General features: G+C 31.8%; 1 protein-coding gene across 1 annotated transcript in view; it reads right to left on the bottom strand.

The window, feature by feature from the left end:
* Window positions 1–23,576, bottom strand: part of LOC129220687 (probable serine/threonine-protein kinase dyrk2) — a 50,248-nt gene extending 26,672 nt beyond the window's left edge. Inside the window, exon 1 of the mRNA XM_054855117.1 lies at window positions 23,481–23,576. Within this exon, the coding sequence (XP_054711092.1) occupies window positions 23,481–23,499 (19 nt within the window). The 5' untranslated portion in view covers window positions 23,500–23,576. The remainder of the gene's footprint in view (window positions 1–23,480) is intronic.
* Between the last annotated feature and the right edge of the window lie 3,173 nt (window positions 23,577–26,749).

The following is a 26,749-nucleotide window of genomic DNA, read 5'->3' as shown; positions in this document are numbered from 1 at the left end:
GCAGTTACGATATCATGCCAAATATTGACACTAAATGAACTAATTTGTTACTTTCTAATGTATGCTTTTCCCGAAAGCGCACACTAAAAGAGCACTTTTTAACCTTTCGCAAGCAGTTGTAGATTAGATGAGAGTTGTCCAATCTTTCTTTACACGAGAATGGCCCCTCATGTTAAGATGAACCTCACACACAAGTCTGTACAAATATAATTTTAAATTTCTTTTTTAAAAAATCTAGATAACAGGATAGAACACAAAGAGTGAAAAAAAAGAAAAAACGAAAAGAAGAACTCTTGTTTTCTATGGTAAACGCTTCTTTTATTAATACGAAGTTTCTATTTGTTTTTGAAAATCAAAATTGGACAATTATTTGATCACGAATTAGCAATAAACTTTCTTAATACAGAATGAAAATGACCTGCTGCTTTGACTGATTTCAGAACATTATTTTTCTTTGTAGCATTGAACATCGAAAAGGATAGCATGGATCAGCTTTATGCCAACTTATGGCCCGCGGGTAGTAGATTAAACACGATAGATTAGATTAATCATAAAAAAACATTTGTTAGATGAATTCAGATATTTTGCAAAGAAATAATGATTAGCGCATTTTAATTTTCCTTAACCCGACCGATTTAAAAGTCAATTTCCGTCTTTTGCTCTTTTAGAAGTTATTTGAATAATTTCTTCAAAAATAATCAAGCATGCATAACTTGGGTGTCAGAACTGGTCGGCAATTCATCCCTATCGCTTGATATAAGTAAAATTACAATTATTCCATCGAGAAGTTCAGAGATTTTAAAAATTTGATTATTATCAAAACTTAACGTCAGAACTTACGATATAGCTACATGGCTATTATATTAGTAACAAATGGAAATTTTCACTTACAATATAGTTTTTTATCCACTGTTTGAGATTATATAACTCAAAAGAAATTTGAAATAAATTGGATTGATTATTACATCGACGTTTACGGATCCTCCGTCTAAATTTTTCGCTGGTACAATTTCTCTACCGTTGAAAAAAAAATGCGAGTGCGGGAAGGAAAATGGATGAATGGAAATTTGAGCTTTCTGTTTCATTTTCTCCTCAAAGCCAAAGTTAAACTGTTTACTAAGTTTGAAGAAAATATTTTTATTTGTTTTCGAGAATTGAGCTTGAGATATAAAAATTAGTGTATAAACAAACAAATAAAAAACAACACCCGCACATTGCACTAGAAAAAAAAAAACGCATGAAAAGTGAAGAGCCGAAAAATAATATAAAAACAGCAATTCACAATGTAAAATGAACTTACTAACTGATCGTACAATAAATTTGGTAAACCATGAAAAATATGTATAGCAATATACGCATTAATATCAAACGTGAACAGTGTAATGTTTGATATTGATTTGTAGACATGTTTTTTTCCTTTTTTTTTCATATAGCAGGCTTCATCCGATGTAGGGATAAATAATTGTTTCGAAATATGTAACTCTACGTATTTCTAGAAAACCTTGCTTAAGTGTTCAAGTTTTTTCAGGAATAAGAAGTTTTTTTAAAAACTATTGAGTAATCCAACATAAAAGCCTTTTGTAGTTTTAGTTATTCATGTAACAGTTGATGCTTGGTTGTCGCAACGCAAATCAGTTGAAAAAGAAAATAGGGAATAATAATTAGGAAATACTTAACTCCTGATAAAAAAAAAATAAGCCTCGGGCAAATTAGACTGCCACCTGTTGAATTTGGGAAAAGAATGTATGTAGAATTCAGGCAGTTAAGTACTAAAGATCCGGCTTACTAGAAAACTAGAAAAAACTATTTCTCATTGTTCAATTGTTTGAGTTGTCTAAAAGAGGAAATTAAAAACATATACATTAGGTTGCACTCGATGAATATAATTGCCACCTTGACCCCATATAGTTTTTGCAAGATTTTCTATCCACCTATAATGGCTTAATAGGTTAACAGGCAAAACATTTGTATAGTTTTAACCTGCAATGTATGGATTGTAATTAAAAGGTAAAACAGTGATTTCCAATTTTTGGGGCACGCTTTTCTAGAGGGGCATAGAGTAATTTTGTAAGGGGAGGGGGAGGGGTACGCAGCTATTACTTGCACATCATTTTTGAAACACACACAGAAAAATAACAATAAAATTGGTGTCTGAAAAAAAAAAGATTCGGTAATACTTCAACGTACGATATTCGTGTTCAGCGCTCAACTAGAAAAATTGATAGCGTTTTAAACGACCCCAAAGTTTGAGAAAATTTGCTCGCAAAAGCAGGATCACTCATCGTACTGACATTTTATCAAATTCACTTACATGGTATTTTAAACATCTATTTTTCTGCAATTCTATACGAGTTTTTAAATGTCGTAAAAATATTAATACTCATAATACATGGCCCAGTTTTAAAAAATTATATTTCAGCAAATATTACAGTTACCACTATAAATATACACAAAAATAAAGATAAACTGTTGAAGTTTTTTTTTAAATCCTAAGCAACTTCTTAAATGTGCACGCTTTGCACTAGCGAAGCCAGAAGTTCCTTCCTGAAGGAGTTTTTGGTCATAAGTCTTTACACATGTATTAACAACTTTATTAAGATTGGGAAAAATGTTAAAACCTTTTGGGGGATGTTTTTTGAAAACTCCAAACTGTTGATTATTTTATTTTTTAGGGTTCTAAATAAATTGAAAAAAAAAAAAAAAAAATAGTCCAGGCAAAAGAGAACCTAGTTCATACAAAAAAACACATATCCACTTAGTTCAAGCAAAAAAGAACATATCCAATATTTAACGTTATATAATTAAATAATCAGCAAAATTCTATCTTAGCATGTTGTAAAATGTTAACAGAAAGTACAAACTGAACAATATTATCAACTTTTTATTGATTTAAAGTTTTACATTGAATAAGTAATTGTTTTCCGTGTTTTCCCAAAAGTTTTTTTTTTTTTAAGTGAACCTGTTTGATTTTGCACGGCACCTCCTCATTTATGAATGTTGATGTTTCTCTAATCTAAGGTTTACACTTTATATTATTAGTGATTTCAATGAATATTTGTTGTATGTAAACTGATTGAGTTTTCGAAATTGTATTGTATCAAATTAAATTTAAATATTGTCTACTATTGTACAAATCGAAATTACAAACATATTTCCTACGATGGAATTTTCCCCATGAAGGCTGCTGGTGAACTGTTTTCAGAGACCCATTTCAACCCGATTAATCCAAACAAATGGGTATATGGGGTGCCAGTACAGTGTGGTTATAAATAAACAGCACTAAAACACGGGCGTTGATTTATATAGAAAATAAAACATATAAGTTATTTAAAATATCGTCTAAACTTTAGATTGTCAATCACTCCTACCCACTCTAAGTTACACAAAAGTTTAAATAAAGAAAGAAACAAAGAGAAAGAAAAATTGAAAATGCAACTCTGAGGGTTTGAAGTTAATAGAAATTTTTACTTTTGTTGGTAAAAACTTTGATAGAAACCATTTCCATTGTTCTCTAAAGAAACTGGGTTAGTTTAGTCGCTTATTGTTTTATTCAGAAAAGTGTAAATATCTATTTTTAACCTCACATGTTTTCAAAGTACTTTCAGATTTGATTTTCAATTTAACAGAAGCGAAAACATTGAAAAAAAAAAAAAACCTTCTGTTTTCAAACCTCAATTAAAATTTCTTTTCGGTGAAGTAAACGAGATAGCATATATAGAATCGGGGACAGAAAATTTTATTTTTATTGGTTGAAAACTTATTCAAGTATATAATATAATGATATTGTTTTAGCTTGAACACTGCATTATAAAAACATTGACCTCATGAAGTTACCGGACGGCGGCAATATTTTTATTATATTAAAATATGAAGTGAATCGGTTTATTTTCTGAATTTGTAAAACCTGTAGCGGGTATGGAAACGCATTGGCGGGGGAATTTCAGTTGAAAAATGCTGTTTTCCCCCCTCTATTTTCTCTTTTACTTTTGCACTTTACGAACTTTTATTTGTATTATAAAATAATGACAACTGGACTATTCATATAAGTCATATTTTGACAAAACAAGAAAAGGAAAAGCAATAAATATTTTACAAATAAATATATTTGTGCTAAAAAGTAAAGTATAAACGTTATCGATGCATAAATTCACATTTCAATGCTTAAAAACAAATTTCATTTTACAGCTAGAAAACACAATGTTAAATATTGTAAAACAATACTCCACTTTTACCAATTAGTAGACTATATACATGTATCCTTAAATTGTAAAAAAACTGAAAAAAAAAAAAAAAACTAATATAAATGAGATAGGCATTGAAGCGAAAATGGGGCTTGCATTTGAAAACAGGACCATGTTCGGTTTGATTTGAACTATCATTAAATGCGTTCTCACTCACAATAAAATTGATAATTCGTCCTATCATAGAAAAGAAAAAGGAGTAAAATTTGAGAAATGATGTAACTGAAGTTCTTAGAACAACAATGTAATAAATTCAATTTTAAATAAACATGATAAATCGAGTTACAAAATGAAACGATGAAGGAAAGGCAAGTTTTCTATGTAACAAATCATTTTTAGCAATCTCAAACACGTTGTCTGGGTTTACTAAAGGAAACACCGGTGCCGGCTGCAATTCCAAGCTCATAAACTAATCTTCCCACTTTGATGCTAAACCTTATCCTGATCACCAAAGAGAAACAGGAACTGTGTCAGCGACCTCTGACGCACTCGAAAGGCCACTCACGAACTACTTAATATTTTTTCTCTGTTATTTTTCCCACCTGGGGGCTCCTTTTCGAAACTGGAACAAAAATTACGCATTGGCTGATGTTCGATGTGAGGAAATTCTTACGACGGAGAGCCCATCCTTTTCATGGTCAATCTTCGTGGAATCGGAAGTAGAACTGAAACTGGACCAAAATCATTTGGAGGCCTTTTTTGTTCGGGATGGATTGGCAACAAAGGAAACGAAGATACTTTGTGAGGGAAAGTAAGGTAAAAAGTGATTTAGGCTATCATTTGTGCAATGAAATGCGCTCTATTTACCACGTGAGCAAAAATGCAAGTGCAAATGGATTCTTTCGATAGGTCATTGTAGAACTTCCCAAACTAGGTTCTGTGAATCATTGTAAGAGTTTTGAAAGGAATAGCAATACGTAAATAAAATATATTTTTCCGAAATAAGTAAGCTTAAATCAACACGCGTTTTTTAGTGTACTACTAACCCCACTTGCACTCTATTTGTCCAACAGCAACCACATAATACAGAACTAAAAATTTTAGGCTTCTAAGTAGGTCTCTAAAAGTAATGGTCACTATTGTTAATTATTCTAAAAAATACAGCTTAAAAATTATATATCCTGAATTCAAATTTTATGTTTTCTGTTCCAGTTTCCTGCATCAGTATTTAAATCAATCACATTTTATATTTTTTTATGTTTTAAATGAAGCAAATTGACGAAGTTAACTGCTCTTATTTATTCATCATTTTCTATTTTAGGTCATTTAATTATTTATTGAAATAAGTTATTAGAAAGATAATGTTTTATTGTTTTTGGTGCATTTAATTCAAATGTTGAAGAAAAAGTAATTGTTGATGAAAATGTTAGAATTGCGCTAATATATATATTAATATATAGTTGCTGAGCAAAACAATGTCACCTGCAACGCTTTAATTTTCTCTAGAGTTAAGTTCTATGAACAAGTCAAAAACAAAGCTACTTAAGGTGGATTTCGCAAATTTTATCCTTACTGACTTCTCAAAGATTATTTTCTCAACTTTGTCAGCAAAGTCAACCGTTTACGATATTATCTTTCTCTCTCACTTTCACTTTCTTGTTGAACGTAAGCTGTCGCAAATTATTTAAAATATTAATGTTTTATTTATTTATTTTTTGCTATAAAACTGAAGTCTTTTCGTGCTCTCCATTCCAATCGGAACGTATTAGGAGCATATATCATTAATGGTCGTTATTTTCGAGTGACATATTTCGGAGATTTTTCTCCATCAAAAAGAGAAAGTTATATAACAAAAAAATAGATTTTACACAATACGAAACGAAAAAGTATCGGCAAAAACAAAGTTAAATGTACACAATCTGTAACACAGACAGTTTAATAAATGTAGTGCAGTTTACGATACAATGCAAGTTCTATACAATAAAATGCAAAATGAAGAAAAGCACTTATGGATGGAATAAAATCAGATTAACTTTACGTCCATTAATTTAAGCTTTTGTCGAATGACTTTACATTCATAGCTCACAACTTTCTTCATTGAAAAGGGGATTCCTTGAAAACCCAAAACTCATGCCGAAACACTTTTTTTTTTTTTTTTTTGAAGTTTTGAGCTTTTAGCGTTTTTTTCATTCTTATTAACATGCAGCACAATGGGACTTACTTATTTATTTATTATTGAATCATACATTTAGTAATGTATTTAATAAAAGATCATCAAGGCAAAACTTCTTAGTTTACAAGGAAATTATTCCACCCATAGCTTTCTTTCAGTATGCTATATTGTCAAACGGATGTAACTGACTTAATGTGGGTTACCTTCTTAGGATTGAAAAATAATCATCGAAACAAGTTCATCGAGTCATAAAATATAAGTTAGAGAAAAAAAATGCACACAGTGTGAAAACAGTTAACCTCCTCATTTTTGATCTATACTAATTGATAAGCTTTTAACGAATGCTTCGACTTTTTTTCGATAACCTTTCAGTTTTTAATTTGTTCCACAATTCTAAATCAATTGATGACCCACATCAATCAAAACAGAATTAGACCAGCTGTGCATGTTTTAGTAGTTTCCATTTTCGTTAGTAGATCATAAATCACACAGCTTTCTAGTTCATCAAGCAAACTGCGTTTTTACTATCAAATGAGTTGATAAAACTGAAAATATCCAAGGAAGAACATATCTTAATAGCTGAAACAAACTTTTTACAGGCAAATGAAAATATAACGCTATCTGTTCATTGAGCCGTAGAAACGTTTTTGCGATCCATTCTGCGGAGGTTAAGGATATAATCTGCTACAATTGTCGTAAGTCGGGACACACGCTACGCACGTGCAAACTGCCATGCTTCGTCCGAACGTTCTGTCGATAACGTGACCTTCTTCGGATAATTTCGAACGTTGAGAGAGGCAGTTAGACTTTGTGATGGCTTTGCGAAACAAAAGGAAGATGCTATCTGGACTGACTTATGATTAAGAGGCATGTGGCATGGTGACCACTAAGGCAAGCGGAAATTTTTGTAGGAAGTGTGTTGATTTCTGTGTTAATGGACAATTGTGTTTTGCAAATTTTCTGAACTTTTTATTCACCAAGATTGTGTATCCTGCTCATCCATTGGGATGGTTAAAATTAAGCTATTTTCCGAGTTCAAATTCTGCAGAACATTTGTATGACACCAAACTTTGACACATCAAGGCAATGGTCGGGCGCACCCGATGGGAGGTCAAGGGAGGTCATTGTGACTTCCAAAAGTATTCCTTATTCGTCAAATTCGGAAATATAATTGCAGTATTTCAATGTTCCTTTTCATTCGATGTACTTATGTGTGTGAATACCCATATTTTATCCTTTGGCAAAATTTGAAATTCCAGTCGGAAAATTTAAAATTTCCGCCTTCCCAAACGTTCAAAGCGGAGATAGGATAACGGCACCAGTAACAGACAAGGGTCCAGTAACAGACAGTTATAAATTTGTATTTAAATAATAAGAATTTTAGGCGGGTAAAACTGATTTTGCTGTGGCCAATGAATACGGTGCAGTCACCTAGTGTTATCAGAGTGAATTTTATGAGCTAGTTGGTAATTACAAGGCACTGGTGGAAGGTTATGAACTGCCATCAGGATGTCAGCTGGGGTCTCATGTTCATTTAAATTTAATAAGGCTTTAGTTCTAAAAATAAAGAACTTATGACCATTTTGAAGAGAAAAGGGAAGTTTTGTCAATTACTCATCTTTTCCTCAACCTATCTTTTCCTGGGTATCATCAGATTTTTTGGCGTCTTACTTGGGGTCAGACCTTTTTTTTTCCGAAATTGAGCAAATAAAAATAGAATGAACAAATTCAAAGGATCCAGAAGCAGCCAAACGTTAGACGAGATGTAGTTGCATGAGAGAAAAATAGTTTAAAAAGTCTTAATACATTAAAAGGCTCAGAACATTGAGTTAACCTGAGAGCGATGTCTTAAGCATGTCTGTTACTGGTGCCGTTACCCTAATATTTGTTTACTTATTTATTTAATGAAACCACAACAATAACACTAAGAATGCCAACATTTTCTCCCAACTCCCAACCTGTTAGCATGAGACCTTATTTACCTTCCATTGTACTATGTAAAGCGAGAGAAAGGTTCTAAAGCACCGTTTTCCCAACCTTTTCGAACAGTGGTCTCCATCCGTTCTAGAGGTTGACTGACACGAATCGTCCGTCTCCACTTTCTTCCTTTAAAAAATCATAAGTTGCTCTAGTGAACATCGATATTATGAAAAATATAAATGACTAATTTCAATTTGAAGTAAAATGTAAGAAAGCACTTTCATCTAATCACTTTTGAACCAACAAAACTAAAAAACCTTTTTAAGTTTCTCATTTTCCTTTCTTTTCCAAAACGAACTGATAGGTAATCGGAGGAAAATACTTAAACGAAATCATTGACCTACTTTTCAAAAACTGAATTTTTCAAAAACTCATCCTTTTTTCTTAAATTGGAATCTGGGAGAATTTAAATCTCTGACTCTTAAAAATAAAGAATTTAAAAAAATTATAAACATGGCGATGAATGATGAAATACTTCCGTATGAAGGGTCGACCGAGGGTGAGAAGGAAGCTCCTGAACTTCAATTTGTTTCTTTTTAATTTGTGATTCCGCTTATTTGAACTCTTAGCAATTGGTTTCGTATACGTTTTCTATTTCAATATTTGCTGGCTTCTTTTTATTTTTATTTTGTCTCTTAAATATTCATTGTACTCATTCCTCCCTATCACCCCTCATAAATCTGTTACCCTTTTGAGGAGCCTTTCGGGGCGATCGCCCGCTGGTTGGGAAGCACTGGTCTAAAGAAGCAAACTGTTTTTTAAACTCTCTCTTTCTCTCTCTGTTTTTTTCCTTGAAACTGAATTGTATTAGTCCTGCAATGTAAGAAGTTCAAAGAAGGGAGAAATCTCAAGTGGTGACATCAGCTATGACCAATATGAGACGGCTGTAAAAATTTTGGCCAAATAAAAAATATATTAGCACTTTCAACCACCTTTGTGGATTATGCGTGCGCTCCCTGAAAGAACTTTTCAAGGGCATGCTTATTCCATTTGTAAAACGCTGCATTAAAATTCCCTATTCTTTTACTAAAAGAAAAAAAAAACTCTCTGGGACTAATTAAAATAATAATGTACTTTTTAAAGACGAACTAAAAAGTAAATTTTGTTAGTGAGCATTTAAAAATGGATAAATTTTATTTTACGGAACAAACGAATTTGCATTGCTGGGTTTAAATTCATAACAAAGATGAATTGTTCAACAATTATTTCATAATACATTTAAAATATAAAGAGTGGTTTAAATTTTTATCTGCTTTAGTTGCCACTTACCATTATCAAACAGTCGCAGATAACATATTTGTGTGGAGACGCAATTGGTTTTGTGTTTAACACAACTGATGTTTGAGCAATTATATGTAAATGTATGTAATATTTTGTTTCAATTATGTACAAAAAATATGAACGGTAAAATTACTCTAGGTTATCAAATAAATGACCTGTAGATTTTATGGAGTATTTTTTTTCTTTTCTTTTTTGGAACTTGCTAATCAATGTAGTGTCTCATCATTGAAACAACCCCCCCCCCTTCCAAAAAAAAAGTAAAAAAAGAAAAAAGAAAATTAAATAAAATCTAACAACATGCAAATTGAAAACTTTTCTAGATGTCCAAATGCATATTGCGTCAGTAGTCTACTCACAAATTGAATATGTATCATTTATTAAGAAAATCTTGAATGTCAGAGTTGAAATGATTTCAGTTACTACAATAGAAATACGATTATGCGCAGATATCAGTTTCACGAATTGCTGCAGATACTAAAAGACTGATTAGAAATTATAATTACTTTCATAAATCGGTAATAATTGCTCACTTTTTTTAAAAACAGAATTACCGTAGAGGTGTGTAGTTAAAATGATTAGTTAAGGTGCAAATTTGCATATATATAAATGTAATTACGATCATTTACCCTCACTGTTAATGAGTTCTAACCATATTTTTAATCGATGGACATTTTTCAATTCGACAGCAGTAAAATTTTCAGTAATCGTTACGATTGTGATCATAAAAATCATACCAAAAAATCCATTACGATAAAACAAATCTAGTAGCAGAACGAAACGAAACGGTTACTGATTACTTATAGAAAAAAATAATTTCAATCAATTGTAACGAGGGCTCTTATGATCGACCAGAATCTAGTCTAGTCGAATTTATGTCATGCAAGTAACAATTTAATTTTTTTCATTAATTATGATGGATGGATGCACGTACATTTTGCAACAGATGCAGCTTAGTTTCCCTGAATGCTTTCTCGGACCTCTTATAAAGCAACCTCAGAGTTGACCTCAAAAGCCTTTTAATTATCAAAAGGCATTAAATTGTTGCCATGGGTGTCCAACCTATGGTACGCGAGTCACATCCAGCTCGCGAACATATTTTTAGGAATTTCCGTGGAAAGCTTAAAAACTTTTTTCAAAGAAAACTTATATTTGTTATAAATATCCTTTTCATCATTTTTAAAGAAAACTAAGCCCTGAAAACTAAAAGAACTACAACTAAGTGCTTAGTTAAAAACAAATTGTGGGTATATTTTGTGTGGGGGGGGGGGCGGAGCGCTAACTATACCCTCTGAGCTAAATTATTAAAAATATTAGTGGATTTTATCCCACCTCGCCTCCAAAAATTTATAATGTGGCTCTATATTAAAAAAAGGTTTGAGACTCCTGATTTACTCAACCCCCCCCCCCCCCCACTTCAAGTTGAGTGCCTCCAAATATTTTTTTTTCCCGATGAAAGCCCTGCTTTTACGTAAAAGGATTTATTATGCGCATGTATGCAACAATAATTTTACTCTTGTTTTCAATAAGTGCCATTACATTTTGTTTTCATAATGTTATTGCCATGTTCATTATTTCTCTTGCTTTCCAAACCACCTTCTATTCCATAACTGGCCCTTGGCGAGAAAAAAACATTACGAATATTCGTAAACTTTAAATCCTTAAACAAAGAATAATCATTTATGTGTTCTCTAATACATCTTTATTTTTGAACTTCCAAAAATGGTATCGAATATGTTTCAGTGACATAGTTTCAACTGGAGACCATGGCACGTTTCCATTCAAACACTTTCTACACGTAAAGAGGAGTTTATCTAAAATAAAAGTTTCAAGCTTGTTGTTAGTTTTAGAAAGATCTCTCGAAAGTTCAATAGAATTGTTATGTTTTCCAGCCCCAAAACCATGTTTTCACGGCTTAAACCGTGACCTAGATATCATTTACAAACTACACGCCGTTGTTTTTCTTACGCTTTGTTCTAGTATTAGCGATATGAAAACAGCTGCTTTGAGTATCTCGATAGTTTGAAGGTCAAGTAAAACTTTTTTTAACATACTCTCATTGCTAAGTAATTGAATAAGTCTACAGTCAACTCTGCCTAAGCCGGATTTTGTGTGGTGTAGAAAGTGGAATAGTTTTACACTCCGTGCAACTGAAGAATACGACGTGATAATACATATACGAAGAGGTCAGGGGCACCGCGATGGAAGGCTATGGGAGGTCACTGCGACCTTCCAAAAATTTTCTTATTCAGCAAATTTTGTCTGATGATTCGGTAAAATCATTATCATTCGGCGAAATTCGGAGTTCCATTCGGCAAACTGAGAATTTCCGCCCTCCCTAAGACTCAAGTTCGGGGAACCCTTAGAAGAGGAATTTTTATTTTCGTTTAGATGCATAATTGCAATTATTTATTGAGAATTGAAAACAGTTAAAATTTTTGTTTTAACAAAAATCTTTTATCAGCGTATTCATTTTAAAATTGGCAAGAATACTTCAAAAATATTTTTTATTCTAATCGTAAAACGTTTCAATTACAAAAAATAATGTTGAACATGAGAAAAGCAAAATTTAGCCCCCTACCATTTTAATTACAGTAGACCTTTGTTTTACTCGGGTTTATTTTACGCGGTTTCGATTATACGTGGTTTAGGATTTGACACCTTTATTTTATTTTACGCAGATGCAGCAATGCAAACAGATAACATTTCCCTCTCCTCCAAAATCCAAACTCCTAAATGATTACACGTAATAAACTGCATTTTGGCGTGCTAATAACCGAACTTGGACCCCTGGAGACATTTTATGCGATTGGTTCCAAAGCTCTTTCCAGAAGTAAAATTATAAAACTCGCACAACTCAGAAGTCACTGGAAGAAGAGCTTTCGGGAGTGACAAAGGAGGCCAAAACCAACGGGGGTTCCGACTTTGGTGACACACAACCAAAAACGTTCACACTGAAAGTTTTGAGCCATTCCTCGACAATATAAAAATGATCTTTCTGATTTGGGGGTTAGTGAAGGAAGATTCTAACACGGAAATGATAGAATTAGAGAAAAATTCTTAATGACTGCTAAAAGACTATCATAGTCAGCTCTTCTTTATAAAAGAACGTGAAATTAGTTTAGATTTTCTTTATGCATGTTGTGCATAAAAATCGATATAAGTACACATTAAACTTATTATACAATTAGTCATCATTAGAATGAACTTTTTTTTTATCTACGGAACCTAACCCCTATTTTAACACTACTATTAGGTCTCAATTTACGCGGTTTCGACTTACGCGGCATTTCCGTAAAACGTAACCCCCACGTAAAACGAGGGTCTACTGACTTCATTAAATAAACTAGTGGTAGCCTCACGGCTTTGTCCGTAGTAGAAAATTAAAAGGTCATTTGGTTTGCCTGAATATTTACAAAATAATGGATGATGAATTTCTCGTCAATTTGTTGTTCATTTGCTCGCCCATGTTACGATTACACGTTATGATAATTTGATAATTTGCTCGTCCACGGTTTGATAATTTGGCTCGGTAAAATGTTCTTAAATTTGAAATAGAAAAAAAGCAAAATCGAATTTTCGAAAAATCGCTTCGAGGTGCTCCCCCCCCCCCCCCATGCTACAAACTAAATCTGTCCCACATTTTGTGACAATCGGCAGAAAGGTTTAGACGCTATGCGCGTCACAGAGATACATCCCGAAAGAGATTCGGACAGATATTTCGACAGATATCCAGACAAACCTAGAGTTTTATTATTAGTAAAGATTAAGTAACTCAATATTTTTTAATTTAATATTTTTTTCTCGGTAATCTTTTCGTCAAAAAATTCATACTTTTTTTGCATTGAAAAAAAAAGGTGATCCTAGCAATCCCGAATCACATGTATGCAGTTCTTCTTGCTGCTAACTTTGAATTTTATTTTCTAATAACTGAGGACAAAATTACGTACTATCTTAATTCTTACTTAACTTTCATTGTCTCACGAGTAAAGTTTTATTCTTTAAATAGAGCTTTAACCAAAGCTTTATTCAACAAAACAATTTAAAATCACTCGTTGGTTGTTTAACTTGCAAACTCAAAATACGCAACGCAAAATAATAATAATAATAAATAAATAAATAAATAAAATACGCTAATCCTTATATTCGAGAAACCTGCGAGTTTCAGCAATGAAACTCGTGTTACGGCATGATAATTTGATTATATGTTTTGGTAATGTTTAACATGCAGGGAAAGGCTTTATTGTGACAAGGATGAACTCGATCCGGTAACATAGCTGTTTTATTGGTAAGACAGTAATTTTAAGGGAACGAAGAATCAAAAATGGTTGAAAATTAACGCTATCCACTGGAGTTTAGAGTTAATCCACTGGAGTTTGGGTTAAAATTTCAAACATCAATTGAGGCAGAGAGAAGCAAAGGGATGTAAGTGGACATTTTCAAGTTTTGAGTAAAACGCGTTTAAAGATCCTAGGTAGACTTTCATTGACATTTTTTTTCTAAATCATGCTGTATAGCAGCAACTACCAGGGCTACTAATACCATCTCTTGCCCCAATACAGAGGAGAGGTTCACCTACCATATGTACTCATTATCTCCAAATTTTTAATTTTGCTACTTGCATCCCTTTGCTTCTCACTACCTTAATTGTAAAACTGTACAAAATTTGCAAACATATAAAATGGTGCAAAAATTTGTAATTCTAACGTTTCATCGTATATTAGCTGATCGTTTGGCATCTGCGTTTCTTTTGTCAGTTTATTTTCTCTTTATAAGTGTACTAGTCCTGTACCTATTAGTGCAGTACCAAGCGTATTTTTTCAAAACTAGTTTTTTTTGGAAATAGTTCAACGAGAGATATTTACCAGAACTTTAAAAAAATGTTTTAAGTCTATCTATTTCTAACTGCAAAACATAAAATAAGGCCATTTTTTTACACTTGACCTTACTTTTCACTTCCTGTTGTTGAAAAACCATTTCTCAATCTAGTTCCGATTCCACAGTTCCATCTTTTACCCCCCCCCCCTCCATCGCTTTTTTTGACAGAATACTTGTCACCAAACGTTCAACCGCTTGATTAATGCTTGTCAAAATAAAGGAATCGAAGTCTCAACAAATAGTAACACTGACCGACTGACTGAACGAATCGATTCTAGGGAAACTTTTGACGCTTCGTGATGTGTTATTGTGTTGGGAATGGGAGGATACTCTAAAAATAAAACCTTGTTTCAGGAAGTTAAGTTGTCGTGGAAACTACGGATGCGGTATTGATGAAAAGACGTCGATGTTCGAAATGAAAACATAAATGGTGTTAATGGATCAACTGAAAAATATCTATTTCTTTTAAAAATTTACGAGCATCGTAACGAATAACATGAGAGTTGAATAAAAACCTTTGTGCTTGAAAAGTAAAATAAGAAATAATAACTTATACAATTGTTGATTACCGCAGACACGCGTTTCGGTGTTGCAAGGAACCCCTTTTTCAATGCAAAATAACTGAGCTTATGTATGAAAAGATGCTTTTGTCGGACGTCTTTCCATCCATAAGCTCACTAATGTTTCATTGAAAAAGGGGTTCCTTGTAACACCGAAACACGTGTCTGCAGTAATCAACAAATACAGTTTGCTCTCTGTTTAACGATGCTCTATTTAACAACGGCTTTTCAAGGTCCCAGATGGTCCACTATAGTGTTAAAACCATTCTATTTAAGGACGCTTTCTACTTAAGGACGACTTTTTGCGGTCCCTTGAAAATTCTTAAACAGAGAGTCAACTGTAGATATGTTATTGTTTCTTATTTTAAAATAACGTGTGTTTTCACCGAAGTAGGGAGTTTCATTTGACGGTAGAAGTTCATTTTAATTTATAACTAAGAGTGAAAGATCGAAAAGGAGTAAAATAGCCGATAAGAATAACTCAAAATGAATTATTTACAAATTGAATAATGGAATTCAAATTAAGCAAAATCAACAACGACTTAATGTACATGATCCCATATCAACGAACTGCAGGGAACGGCAAATTTTATTCGCTGTAACGAAAACTTCGTTGTGATGGAGTCTAAGCAAAGTAATAGAAAATAATTCGGGACTGAAAATTTATTTCGTTAAAACGGATTTTTGCAGTATTGGTATTCGTTATAACGGGATCTGATAACATAATCAAATAAAAATGCATATGGGTAGCTATTTTTGTCCAATTTAATCAGATTAAAACATGTTTCATTTTCAATTTGGGGATATTTCGACATGTTATATACATATGCCAACACATTAGAAAAAAATATTAATAACTACTACTGTGATACAATTCCTTTACGTTAAAATTCAATAACACAAAAGAATAGGACAAATACGATAGAAATAGGATTTTAAATACAGATATCTCTGACAGTAATGTACACTGCTATGTAAGTTTTTTTTTTTTTTTTTTTCGTCTGGTTATTCGAAGAAACTGTCCTAATTATTTTAATACTTTATATTTACATGTGAATTTGGTCTCTTGTTCATACTTTAAAAATGCTTTGAAAGGATAAGAGGCGATGTTCCTTATAAGTATCATTTAAAAATTTTATTTGCACTATTTTTACGGATCGATTTTAAATTCTAAAGCATTTTTTCAATATGGAAGCATACAAACATAGAGAAAACAGTGTGTCTTAAACTGAATGAAAACAGAAATTCTTCTAAATGTAAAAATACAAAAATAAATAAGCGTAAAAATATATAAATTAAAAGTAACTTTCACTCAATACTTTGTAAAGTCGCATCAGCATCCTACATTGAAACCCTAATAATTTACTTTACTTCATTTTTAAAAAAATCTAAACTTTTAATCTTTTTGAAACAAAATAAAAAATGCTGTTACTAAACATAAAGACCGAGGAGTGAAATTTTACACCCTAAGCACCGTTTTCGTTACAAAATAATATAATTTGTGGCATTTTGTTTTGCATCTCTACTAATAATAAAGCTGAAAGTCTCTCTGAATTTCTGTCCGGATCTCTGCCTGGATCTTTGTGACGCGCATAGCGCCTAGACCGTTCGGCCGATTTTCATGAAATTTGGCACAGAATTAGTTTGTAGCATGGGGTGTGCACCTCGAAGCGATTTTTCAAAAATTCGATTTTGTTCTTGTTTTATTCCAATTTTAAGAAAATTTTACCGAGTAAATTATCATAACGTGGAAAATAGGCGAGCAAATGAGCAAAGCAAATTGGATAGAAATTCATCATCTATTATTTGTAAATATACAAACTAACCAAATGACCTTTTAATTTTCTACTACGGGTAAAGCCGTGCGGGGACCGCTAGTTAAAAATAAAGATATAAGTGAGCTTCAAAATTCTAGAATTGAATAAGGCAGACCAATCAATTAATGAATTCCATTCCTTAATATCAAGAGCATAGAGAAAAACATAAAAATATACTTTTTGGTCGAGAATTTCTTTTCTGTTACTAACACAAAAAAGAAAGAAAGAAGAATACAATTAAAATATTTGTCATTTCATCGATTTTTTTTTTATGAAAAAAACATCTCTTATCGCATTCCTTTCAGATTATTTTTGGAATTTCACTGACGGTTATATTACATATTTCTAAACTATTCAATAAATATTATAAAATAATCAAATGGAATATTCCTTTATTGTACTTATTCTATGTCACAAGTTCTTCTGGTCAAGTCTCCAAAATAGGTCCACCTTTCGGTTACGATTTCTATAAGATTTTGCATGAGGCGTAATATTAAGTATTCTGAACTATTCAAATTTGAAAGAAAAAAATATTTTTTAAACAGTTAAAATGAACCTGTGGTTTAATTGATTTGGGGAAGATCTTCAGTAAAAATTATTTTTCCCAAATCAGACCTTCAAAAGTTATGGCGGGGGACAAATTGAACAAAACAGCCATACATTTACCTTCCCTTCAAATTATTACTATTATTATTTCTAAAATTTATTGACTGGATTAGTCTATTTTTCAGCTATTTATACTTTCATTAATATTTTCACTAAGTTATAAAGCCTTCTTTCGTATCTTTACTTATTTATTTATCACTTTATAACAAACTTTCATAGAAAAATAGGTTGAACAATTCCTCAACCAACAACGATAAAATAAAAACTGTTATCTTCCCGCAATCCCGCTGTCCAATTGAACCATTCATTTCAAAAAAATTAATGAAAAAGTAAAACCGTTGAGCGCCAAACACTAAAATTTGGAAAAAGCATTTTGAGCATCATGCTAAAAAATTTTTACTGAGGGTTACTCCATTTTAAATTGAAAGAGATGCACATTTAGGTACATTTCTATCAATAAAAAGTGTTGTAGCCCCTATTTGAGCAATTTAATATGATGATTTTTTTTCCTCGAAAGTAGATAACTAGGCGTTTGCCTGGTTTCTGAAATAAACGATCCAGTTCTTGAATCTTGAATGGAATTAAATTATCAATTTCAACAAAATCAATATAGCAGACGATGTAATCGCAATCCACATAAACTGTCCATGCTGAAAAATGTTTCATGATTTGGAAGCCAACAAAAGGTCCTGTTTCGCTTGACTTGGCGTCGCGTGCCCATTAATGAGAAAACTATAAACGAGATCTTTGTTATTTGCTTGAGACACCAGCTCCGAATGAAAACAACTCCTCCCCGAAAGACACTGAGAACTTCATATTAAAAGAAGACCTTCTCTTTGTTCCGCAAAGTTATTACGGGAGATCCTTCATGCATATCTCCATCATCACACTTTGTATCATTCCTTTAATGTTTAATAAAGGTTAATAAATAATGAACTGCCTATTAAGTGTTATACGTATTACTATAATTCAGTTGTCGGAATGAGTAGTTGTTAAAGTAATAAACAACTTGTTTTCTGATTTAAAATTGGTGGAACCGTAGTGGGTCAATTGATGTCGCCTTTGAATAGTGTGAGATTATATTTGTAACCACGATTCAAACAAAAAAAGAAGTCTGAACAACGAACTCCGAATGATGTGGAAACTAAGTGGTTTGTATTTATAATATGTGTGTGTGTGTTTGAAAAGTAAGAGAGAAGATAAAAATGAGTATAAGGAGATAAATCCACAACGAAGCGAGTCCGGAAAAAATATACATGTGTAATTGTGTATAATTAGACATACATAAATGAACACAAATTGCTTTTTAGTTAGCTATTGTTGAGTGATTTAGATAAAATATTTCATTGAACGATAATGAACGATATTCACGCGCGCATACCTTTAACAAAATTCTCACATACATATTACTACAACTCTTTTATTTAGGAAGCACATTTGATTTATTATTTTTTTTATTTCAAGTTTACGTAAGATTATTAAATGCACTTTATTTTTCTTTTCTTCGTTTTCTTTCTTTCTTTCTTTTTTTTTTGGTTCTCCAGAAATAATCTTATTTATTAAAAAGAGTCATGCTTGTTATGGCAACTATGTATGTTTTATGTAGACATAGTTGCTTACGTTGTTTTTAAAATTTAGAAAGATACAAAATCATTTTTTTTCTTTAATAAAAAAAATAAATTTAAAAGAAATTAATCAGTAAAAGAGTGAAATAAGAAAATGTTAGTCAGAGAGCACATTATTTCCTATAATTCTTTTTGATAAAAGAAAATTTTTACACGTGATCATAAAAAAATACAATAAACGGTAAAAAAAAAAGTAAGAAGATATTTGAATTGAGCACACCTAAAGAAACTTGTGTATAAAAGTATTTAATAAAAAATCGCTTAGTTTATTTAGAAAACAATTATTTCTTGACGTGCAAAAAATTTTAAAACTTTATATTTTTGCTATATCTAAACCTTCTTTACAGCAACAAAAAAATTTTCAAACTTTTAAGCTTTATTTTTGCAATAATGAAACTATTATCCTGCATAATAGTTACTGATTATTCTTCAATGGATTCAAATTCAAGAAAAATAACCAAAACATCAGTCTCAGTTGAATAACTTTCTGTTACGAAGACCCAACTGCTAGAAATCACTCAGTATTTTCATATTAAGTTTTAATATCACAAACAAAGAATTTTGAGGAAAAAAAAGTAAAGTGCAATAATATCACGCTTCATTCGAAACTCGGCAATTTTGCTGCGTCTTCTTGCAGAACATTTCAGGGACATTTTCACGAAGGAAGATTATTTTTCGCCACTGCGTCATTTTTCCCACACTTGAGTCCAACTGTAATTCTCCTCACACGAAGTTCAGATAACCATGATCGAAAATCAGTCTTTAGTGGTCGCAGAAGCTTGTTTGTGATGTTCCAATTTCAGTACCACATGGCCGTAGATGACGTGAAAAAATGGAAGTCCGGAATAGTGGTATTCGAATTTCTACAGGCGGTTAAGATCGGGGGCAGTGGTCTGGTAGAAAGAACGTGATTCGAATGCGCAAGTGATTGATTAGGGAACGCCCAAACTGGTATTTGTTGAAGATCTGATTCATCAAATTGCTTTAGTGCATATGCTTACCTAGTCTTTTAATCTAACTCCTCTTATCTTACCACGGAGGGGCAAACTAATATTTAACGGTTATTTTTTTAAACAAATTATTTGTTGTAAAGTGGTGTTGTATAACTTTTATCCTTTTTCTCTCTACAAAGTTTAAAATTTTTTTGCAGAAATTTTTATCCTTTTATAACCGGTTTCATTGCTGAATTATGTTGATTATATAGCTCCACATTTTGATGTTATTTTTACATTGTTTAGATAAATAAGTTTAAAACTGTTGAAGTGAATAATAAATATATAAAGGACATCTTTTTCACTATTTATTCAATCTCTTAGCACTAACACATTTTCCTGAAGCAAACTTGAAATGTAATTCATCTTTTATAAGCTGAAAGTTCCAGTCATGGCCTTTTGAGATAAAATACAAAGCTTGTGCCAAGTCAAAGTTTACAAAAAAAAAAAAAAAAAAAAGGTAAAGTGTGTTTTTCAATCATACTAAGAGAAAGATGCAAACAAGATATATTAATAATGTAAAATGAGAATTACTCCTAATAAAAATGATTCTTACATTCCATTTTGTCTAATTTAATACGAAGTAGTGTGTTTCGAGTCCGACAAATACCAGACACCAGGTCTCCCGGGCGACTATAAAAGATAACTTAGATATTTTTCTAGAACAAGAAACTTTCAGATACCATGTTATATTGAATTTTACTAATAAACTTTGAGAAGTAATTTGTCTGGAGCTAAAAATATTTCCCTGGTTCCTATAGTTATAGGTTCCTATATTAAAATATTTTCCTGGGTATTCTATAGTTTTGTCGGTATTGCAATATTTTTTATTTATAGCGCCAATATTCGGGTAATTAGGTATATTCTAGAGCTTTTGTTTTTCTTTACTTTCTTCATGATGTGACCTCTGAGCAACTTTCACCGACAGGTTATTAGTTTGAAGAGAACTTAAATTTATATATGTTACTTTTCTCATTGTCTTTTATGTGTAACTTCAGTCACATTTCTTATTCCGTTTAGTACATTTCTTATTCCCTTTTACTTAAACAAGCCTTTGGATTTTAGGAACTGACTTCTGCATAACAATACTAATGAAATTTTTTCTCGTTATTGATTTCGATTACAGCAAAAGAGAAAACGTATTTCAAAATTCACAAATGTCAAATTTTATGTGTTTAATTATTTCTTTGTTTTTAGGATGCCTTAAGTACAAAGCTCGCTTTGATGTACCAGCCATCATCCACAATTTTAATGATTTCAATGAAAGTTTTAGTTTAAATTTTAACATTCGGTATTTAGTCTCATGCAATGTAATCTATAATCTGAGTGAGATTCAAAATAAAACAACGTGAAAGAAATGAGCGTAGTCAATATGAACGTCAAAACTTGTTTAGTAAAATTTTAGATTATCTAAACGTCAGACCTTCGTATCATAAAAAAAGTACGTTATGATTTCATTTATCACTGAATGTAATAAAATGTTGTAACTTTGAATAGTTATATTGACACATCAGAGTAATTGGAGCATTCAAATTCCTATGGGTTTTTAACAAACCAAATACGACTGTAATTAATTAATAAATCAACTTTAATGCAGCACAAATTCAAAAAACATCTTTTTAAAAATTGCAATATTTCTTGCAATTTTTATTCCATTAGCTTTGTTCACGCAAATTAAAAACACAGAGAATCACACTTTCAAACTTTAAAAATATTGTTTCTGTTACCTTCAAAATTCAAAAGTTTCAGTAAGTAACGGGAACGTATAAAAGGAGCAAAAACGCAACGTAAAAGTGTCTACTAGTGAGGAGAAAAATAAATGCATTGTAACTGCATTGTAAGGGATAGATTGTTGCAAACCGTTGCAGGAAAGAGTTCTACAGAGATACTTGACAGAACAAACATCGTTTAGATCAGGGCTGTCCAACTGGAGGCCCGCCATCACATATTGTGCGGCCCGCATCGATGTTGACATTCTTGAGTTTGTAAAGAAGGCGGATCGGCCTCAGTTTTCCCATCAAAATGCAAGCTAATTGTTTTATAATCCTTCTGTTTCAATGTTTTATAATTAATAATTAATTAATATTAATTGTTATTGTATAGGAGGTAACAGGTTATTGTTTAACTTTTCAAACTGTGACCTGCCAGGTGATCAGTGACCAGAATTCTGGCCCGTGGGCTCTTTGCAGTTGGACAGATTTGGTTTAGATGAAACTTAAATTTCACTTTCTTCGTGCAAAAAGATAATTACATATTTTCAATAATGTTAGTGTTAGCAGTGCTTGAAACCCTTGTCGCAGAAAACTGAAATACGTTTGTTAGGACATTAATGTTCTTATGAGAATAGCAAACGTAAGTAATCAAAAACATATTCCGAAAATCTTTTTTTTTTTTTTTCAATAATTGGAGCAAATTTTACTTTAAAATATTTATTTATAATTTGGAAGTATTTGATTCTCTGAGGAAAATATTTCAAAGGAAAATAATTCAAAAGAATATTTTTCCTTATCAGAAAAGAAAATTTTTAAAATTCATTCATTGAAAGATTAATATACTTAATCGTCTGAGAAAAATAATAAATAAGTGTAATAATATCTTTAATGAGGATCTTAGTAAAATTGTTTTTTAAAAAAATAAAACAATAGTTATTTACCCCATAAGACTAGTAACTAGATATGGCTTGTATTAAAAATTATTTGCTACATTTTGGAAAATAATAATTCAGCATCTTGGGAATAAGTTAGGTTGCACTTTATATTCATGCGTTTTTATGGATGTTAAAGATATTTTTTATAGAACAGGTAATAATTTAACATTTAGCAGAAAACCAATTATTTTTTACTCAGTGTAATATTGCAAAAGATTACATAACGTGAGCCGAAAATATTTTTGATAAGAAATTGCAGATTCAGAAGTTTTTGATTCAAAAAATAAGTGAGTAAAACTGTCATTTTTGTATTTTGGATACTTTGAAAAATTTCTTTAATATCCTCTTGCGCTTAAAATCAATTCAAACTGCATTGTTATTAATGCTTTTTATGCCCTTTTTTTCTTGTACAATTTGAAAATAGCGTATATTTTTAACGCTATATGTATCTTATTTGAATATATTTTTAAAGGAATCATTAGATAATGACGGCATCTTAATGTGACCAAAATCAGTAAAAATAATATATATACATCTTCAATAACAGTTTTTTTTTCCTGAAACATATTTTTTAATGCAATTTGCAACTGCGGATGGCATTAAAATGGTTATTAGTGTTCAGAAAATTATCAACATTAATTCTTGTATTCCTTTCATTACAAAGATCTGCCGATCATTTTAAAAAAAATTAAAGAACCCTGAAAAAAAAATAAGTAAAATGATTGAATGGGGGTCTAACTTACCATATTCTTCTCTCCTCATGGGCTAGCTGAAGATCAGGATATTTTTACTCCAATTATGAAATATACATTCATCATGCCTTCGCACAGGCAAATCACCAACCGCTTCCGCACACTCACATTTCTTCCAAAACTGAAACCCACTACCAGTCAAAGAGTTCACTTGCAGAATGAGGAGTATTTCGAGGTGACCAGGTAAGGAGCTCAGCTGTGAACGAACTGAGAGGACGGTAAAAATTGGCGCGAAAGAAAAAAAAAGAACATCTAGCAGACGTCAGAACCGGCTTCCGACGGACACGTGACCAGCGGGAAAAAGCCTAGTTTCGATACCTGCAATGAGATGTTACAGTTAAAGTGTTTGAGGATCATTATTAAGACAAGCATGCCCGAGGCCTGTGTTTTGATTTTCAGGTCACTAATAATTACCTATGTAAAATCATCATTTCGTTGAAAAGAATCATGAAAGACGAATGCCAGGGTAGTTTCTATTTGAATTTCGGTCTTTGTTCAAAATGTCTGATGGGGTGCCCCTCCTTCAATTTTGGAATGGCTCTTCTGAAGTGGGTCAAGGAGTATCTTCAGATTTGAAATGACTCTTTTGTGAGCAATCAAAAGTAGAAAGAAGACATCAACGCAAACGGATCGTTAAAGAACCTAATACTAGTAAATAATTCATAAATTTGATGGCACTTGGACAAACACATCTGATGAGCATCCGCAACCATGAAAGCTAAATACGGTCCGTCAAAAAAACATGTTTATTGAAAAACTAATCAAAGGAATATAATTTCGGATGAAAATAATTTACCAGGAGTGTTTGTTCACTTCAAGAGAAAATAATGAAAAATGTCAGTCAGCTTTGTACAACCGAGACTTTTAACATCCTTTACTAGCTATAGCTCTGAGCGAGGGGATGAATGTCCGCAATAGCACAATGTTTGAAGTACCCAGAAGTGTATAAGCAGCATCAGCGCATCAACCAAAGCTATTTTGACTGAGAAGGGGAATATTTATTAAATATTGTAGAAATGCTCGAAAAAGTAAACAAATGGGAATGAGATATTTCTTACGCAAATAAAATTTGATGTGTCGTCGCTACATGAAACGAAGCTTCCATAATCCTAAATGCCTCCATATGACGCTTTTTTTGAATTGACATTTTGCAAGTTTTCCTCTCGGTGAGATTCTGCAGCTAGGGGCACCCCAATGGGAGGTCACTTTGACCTTCCAAAAATTTCCTTATTAGGAAAATTTTTCTGAGGATTCTGCAAGATTATCATCATTCGGCAAAACTTGGAGCTCCATTCGGCAAATTGAGAATTTCTGCCCTGCAAAAAAATTAAGTTCAGGGTGCTCATGACTGAAGCACTCTTCCCGAAGGAATACACGTTGCAGATTCGTTAATTGTTGTGTTAACCTCTCTCCTTGAAAAGGGAAGAAAGCTTCAGAATTTGACTGATATCGTCTGCTTTTTATTGACGAGAGAATTCGTTAACTCACTTCAGAATATTAGTTCTCTCAGCACACATTTATACAGAGACATTTAATCTTTCTGCTGAAGTTTAGAAATATACATCTAATTTATTGGTCCATCTGATTTCACATTACATATTGGAGTTACAATTTAACTTTTTCATCGTTGCCAAAATCAAAATGAAAAATAGCAATTGTAAAGCCAACTGTTAGTAAATTTATGAAATTAGTTTCAGTGCTGAATTTAAGTAGCCATAGAGCTGTGGATTATGAGCATATGAAACTTTGAAAACTTTGAAAATAAGTCGCTTAAGAGACTCGTTCGATTCAAGTCATCAAATCAAAAGGTTTTTTTTTCATCCTATGCACTTATTTATAAACGATTTTGTCATATTCTGTTATTTTTTATTGCACTTCAACGAACTCTGTTTCGCTCTCCGAATCTCCCACCTCATGTTTTGATAGAAGGAGTGTTTCGTATAATTAAATGATTAGAAGCACGAAGTGTGGAGGATGCCTCACTAAATAGGGAAAAAATATAGATATACAGAAATCCCGAAAAACATTAATAACACTAAAAATACTGACGCTAGTTGTACGACATTCGTCATAATATTACAAACTCGTCATAATATAGACTGCACATGTAATATAATGCAGTTTTTGCATTATACAAAATGCGTTTTGCACTATCCCTATGTCTTCTATCTTTTTCATTCATGGATCATCATTGTTTGTTATTTACTATCTTGCTGATATGTCACTCTTATCCATTTGTTTCTTTTTCAGACTTTGTTTATTTATTATCCTTATTTATTAATCTGCTATCCCCTTTTTGTTACTCAACTATTTCTTGGTTAAACTCGCTACTTTTGAACTGTGTTTAAAATAATACTTTGGGTTAGCAAGTGAATTTTAGCAAATAATGTACTTAACAGAAACGAAACATATAAATAAGAAAGTAATGCGGAATTTTTGAAGCAAATAGGTTCAGGTCAGGACTTAAAATGAGCTTTTACAACACGGATACACTTTTTCTGCTAATAATAACTAAGTGCCACAGAGAACTAAAATTTTAAACATGTTAGCTACTGTATTAATTAGAACATATTTAAGCAAGGCCAGTAACAGAATACATGCTATCTGTTTTTTATTTTATTTTTTACATTTAAAACATTGGTACAGGCGAATTCTTTCTTCTAAAACTAGTTAATTAAATGATAGTTTTTACTTGAAACTCAATTTTAATTAAATTTATTCTACCTTATTTGTTTTACCTTACTCCTGGCATTCATAAATCGAAATTTAATGTGTTTCACTGTGTTTATATTCTTTTGCATATTTCAGTTTTATTTATAAGCAGCATATATTTTCGCGTTTTTTTTTTTTTTTTTTTTTTTTTTTTTAATTCTGAACTTAACATTTATTTGCATGCATCATTAATGTTTTCTTTAAAACCTGTAAGAAAATTAATTTAAGTTCGCTGAAAATAGGACACTCTGCAATGACTGTTGTTGGTTAATCACTAGCATTGAAAATAAATCAACTAAATGTAATTTCCTAAAGAAAAAAAAAAGCTCCCATTAAATCACAACTGAGATATATTATTGGCAGAAGCGAATAATGACAAGTCTAATGAAAGAGTCTAACTAACGTTTAATTCTAAAGGAAAGAGAGAGAGAGAGAGAGAGAGAGAGATAGAAAATGTGCGTGGATGTATGGGAACATTATAGGAAATTGAATCTTTTTTTACTTCCCTTGAAACTGCGATAAAATTTCGCCCACACTAATTGAGATAC

Source organism: Uloborus diversus, chromosome 4 (assembly GCF_026930045.1).
Source record: "Uloborus diversus isolate 005 chromosome 4, Udiv.v.3.1, whole genome shotgun sequence".
NCBI lineage: Eukaryota > Metazoa > Arthropoda > Arachnida > Araneae > Uloboridae > Uloborus > Uloborus diversus.
The sequence above is the reverse complement of the archived record's forward strand: the minus strand, read 5'-3'. Positions and strand labels throughout refer to the sequence as shown.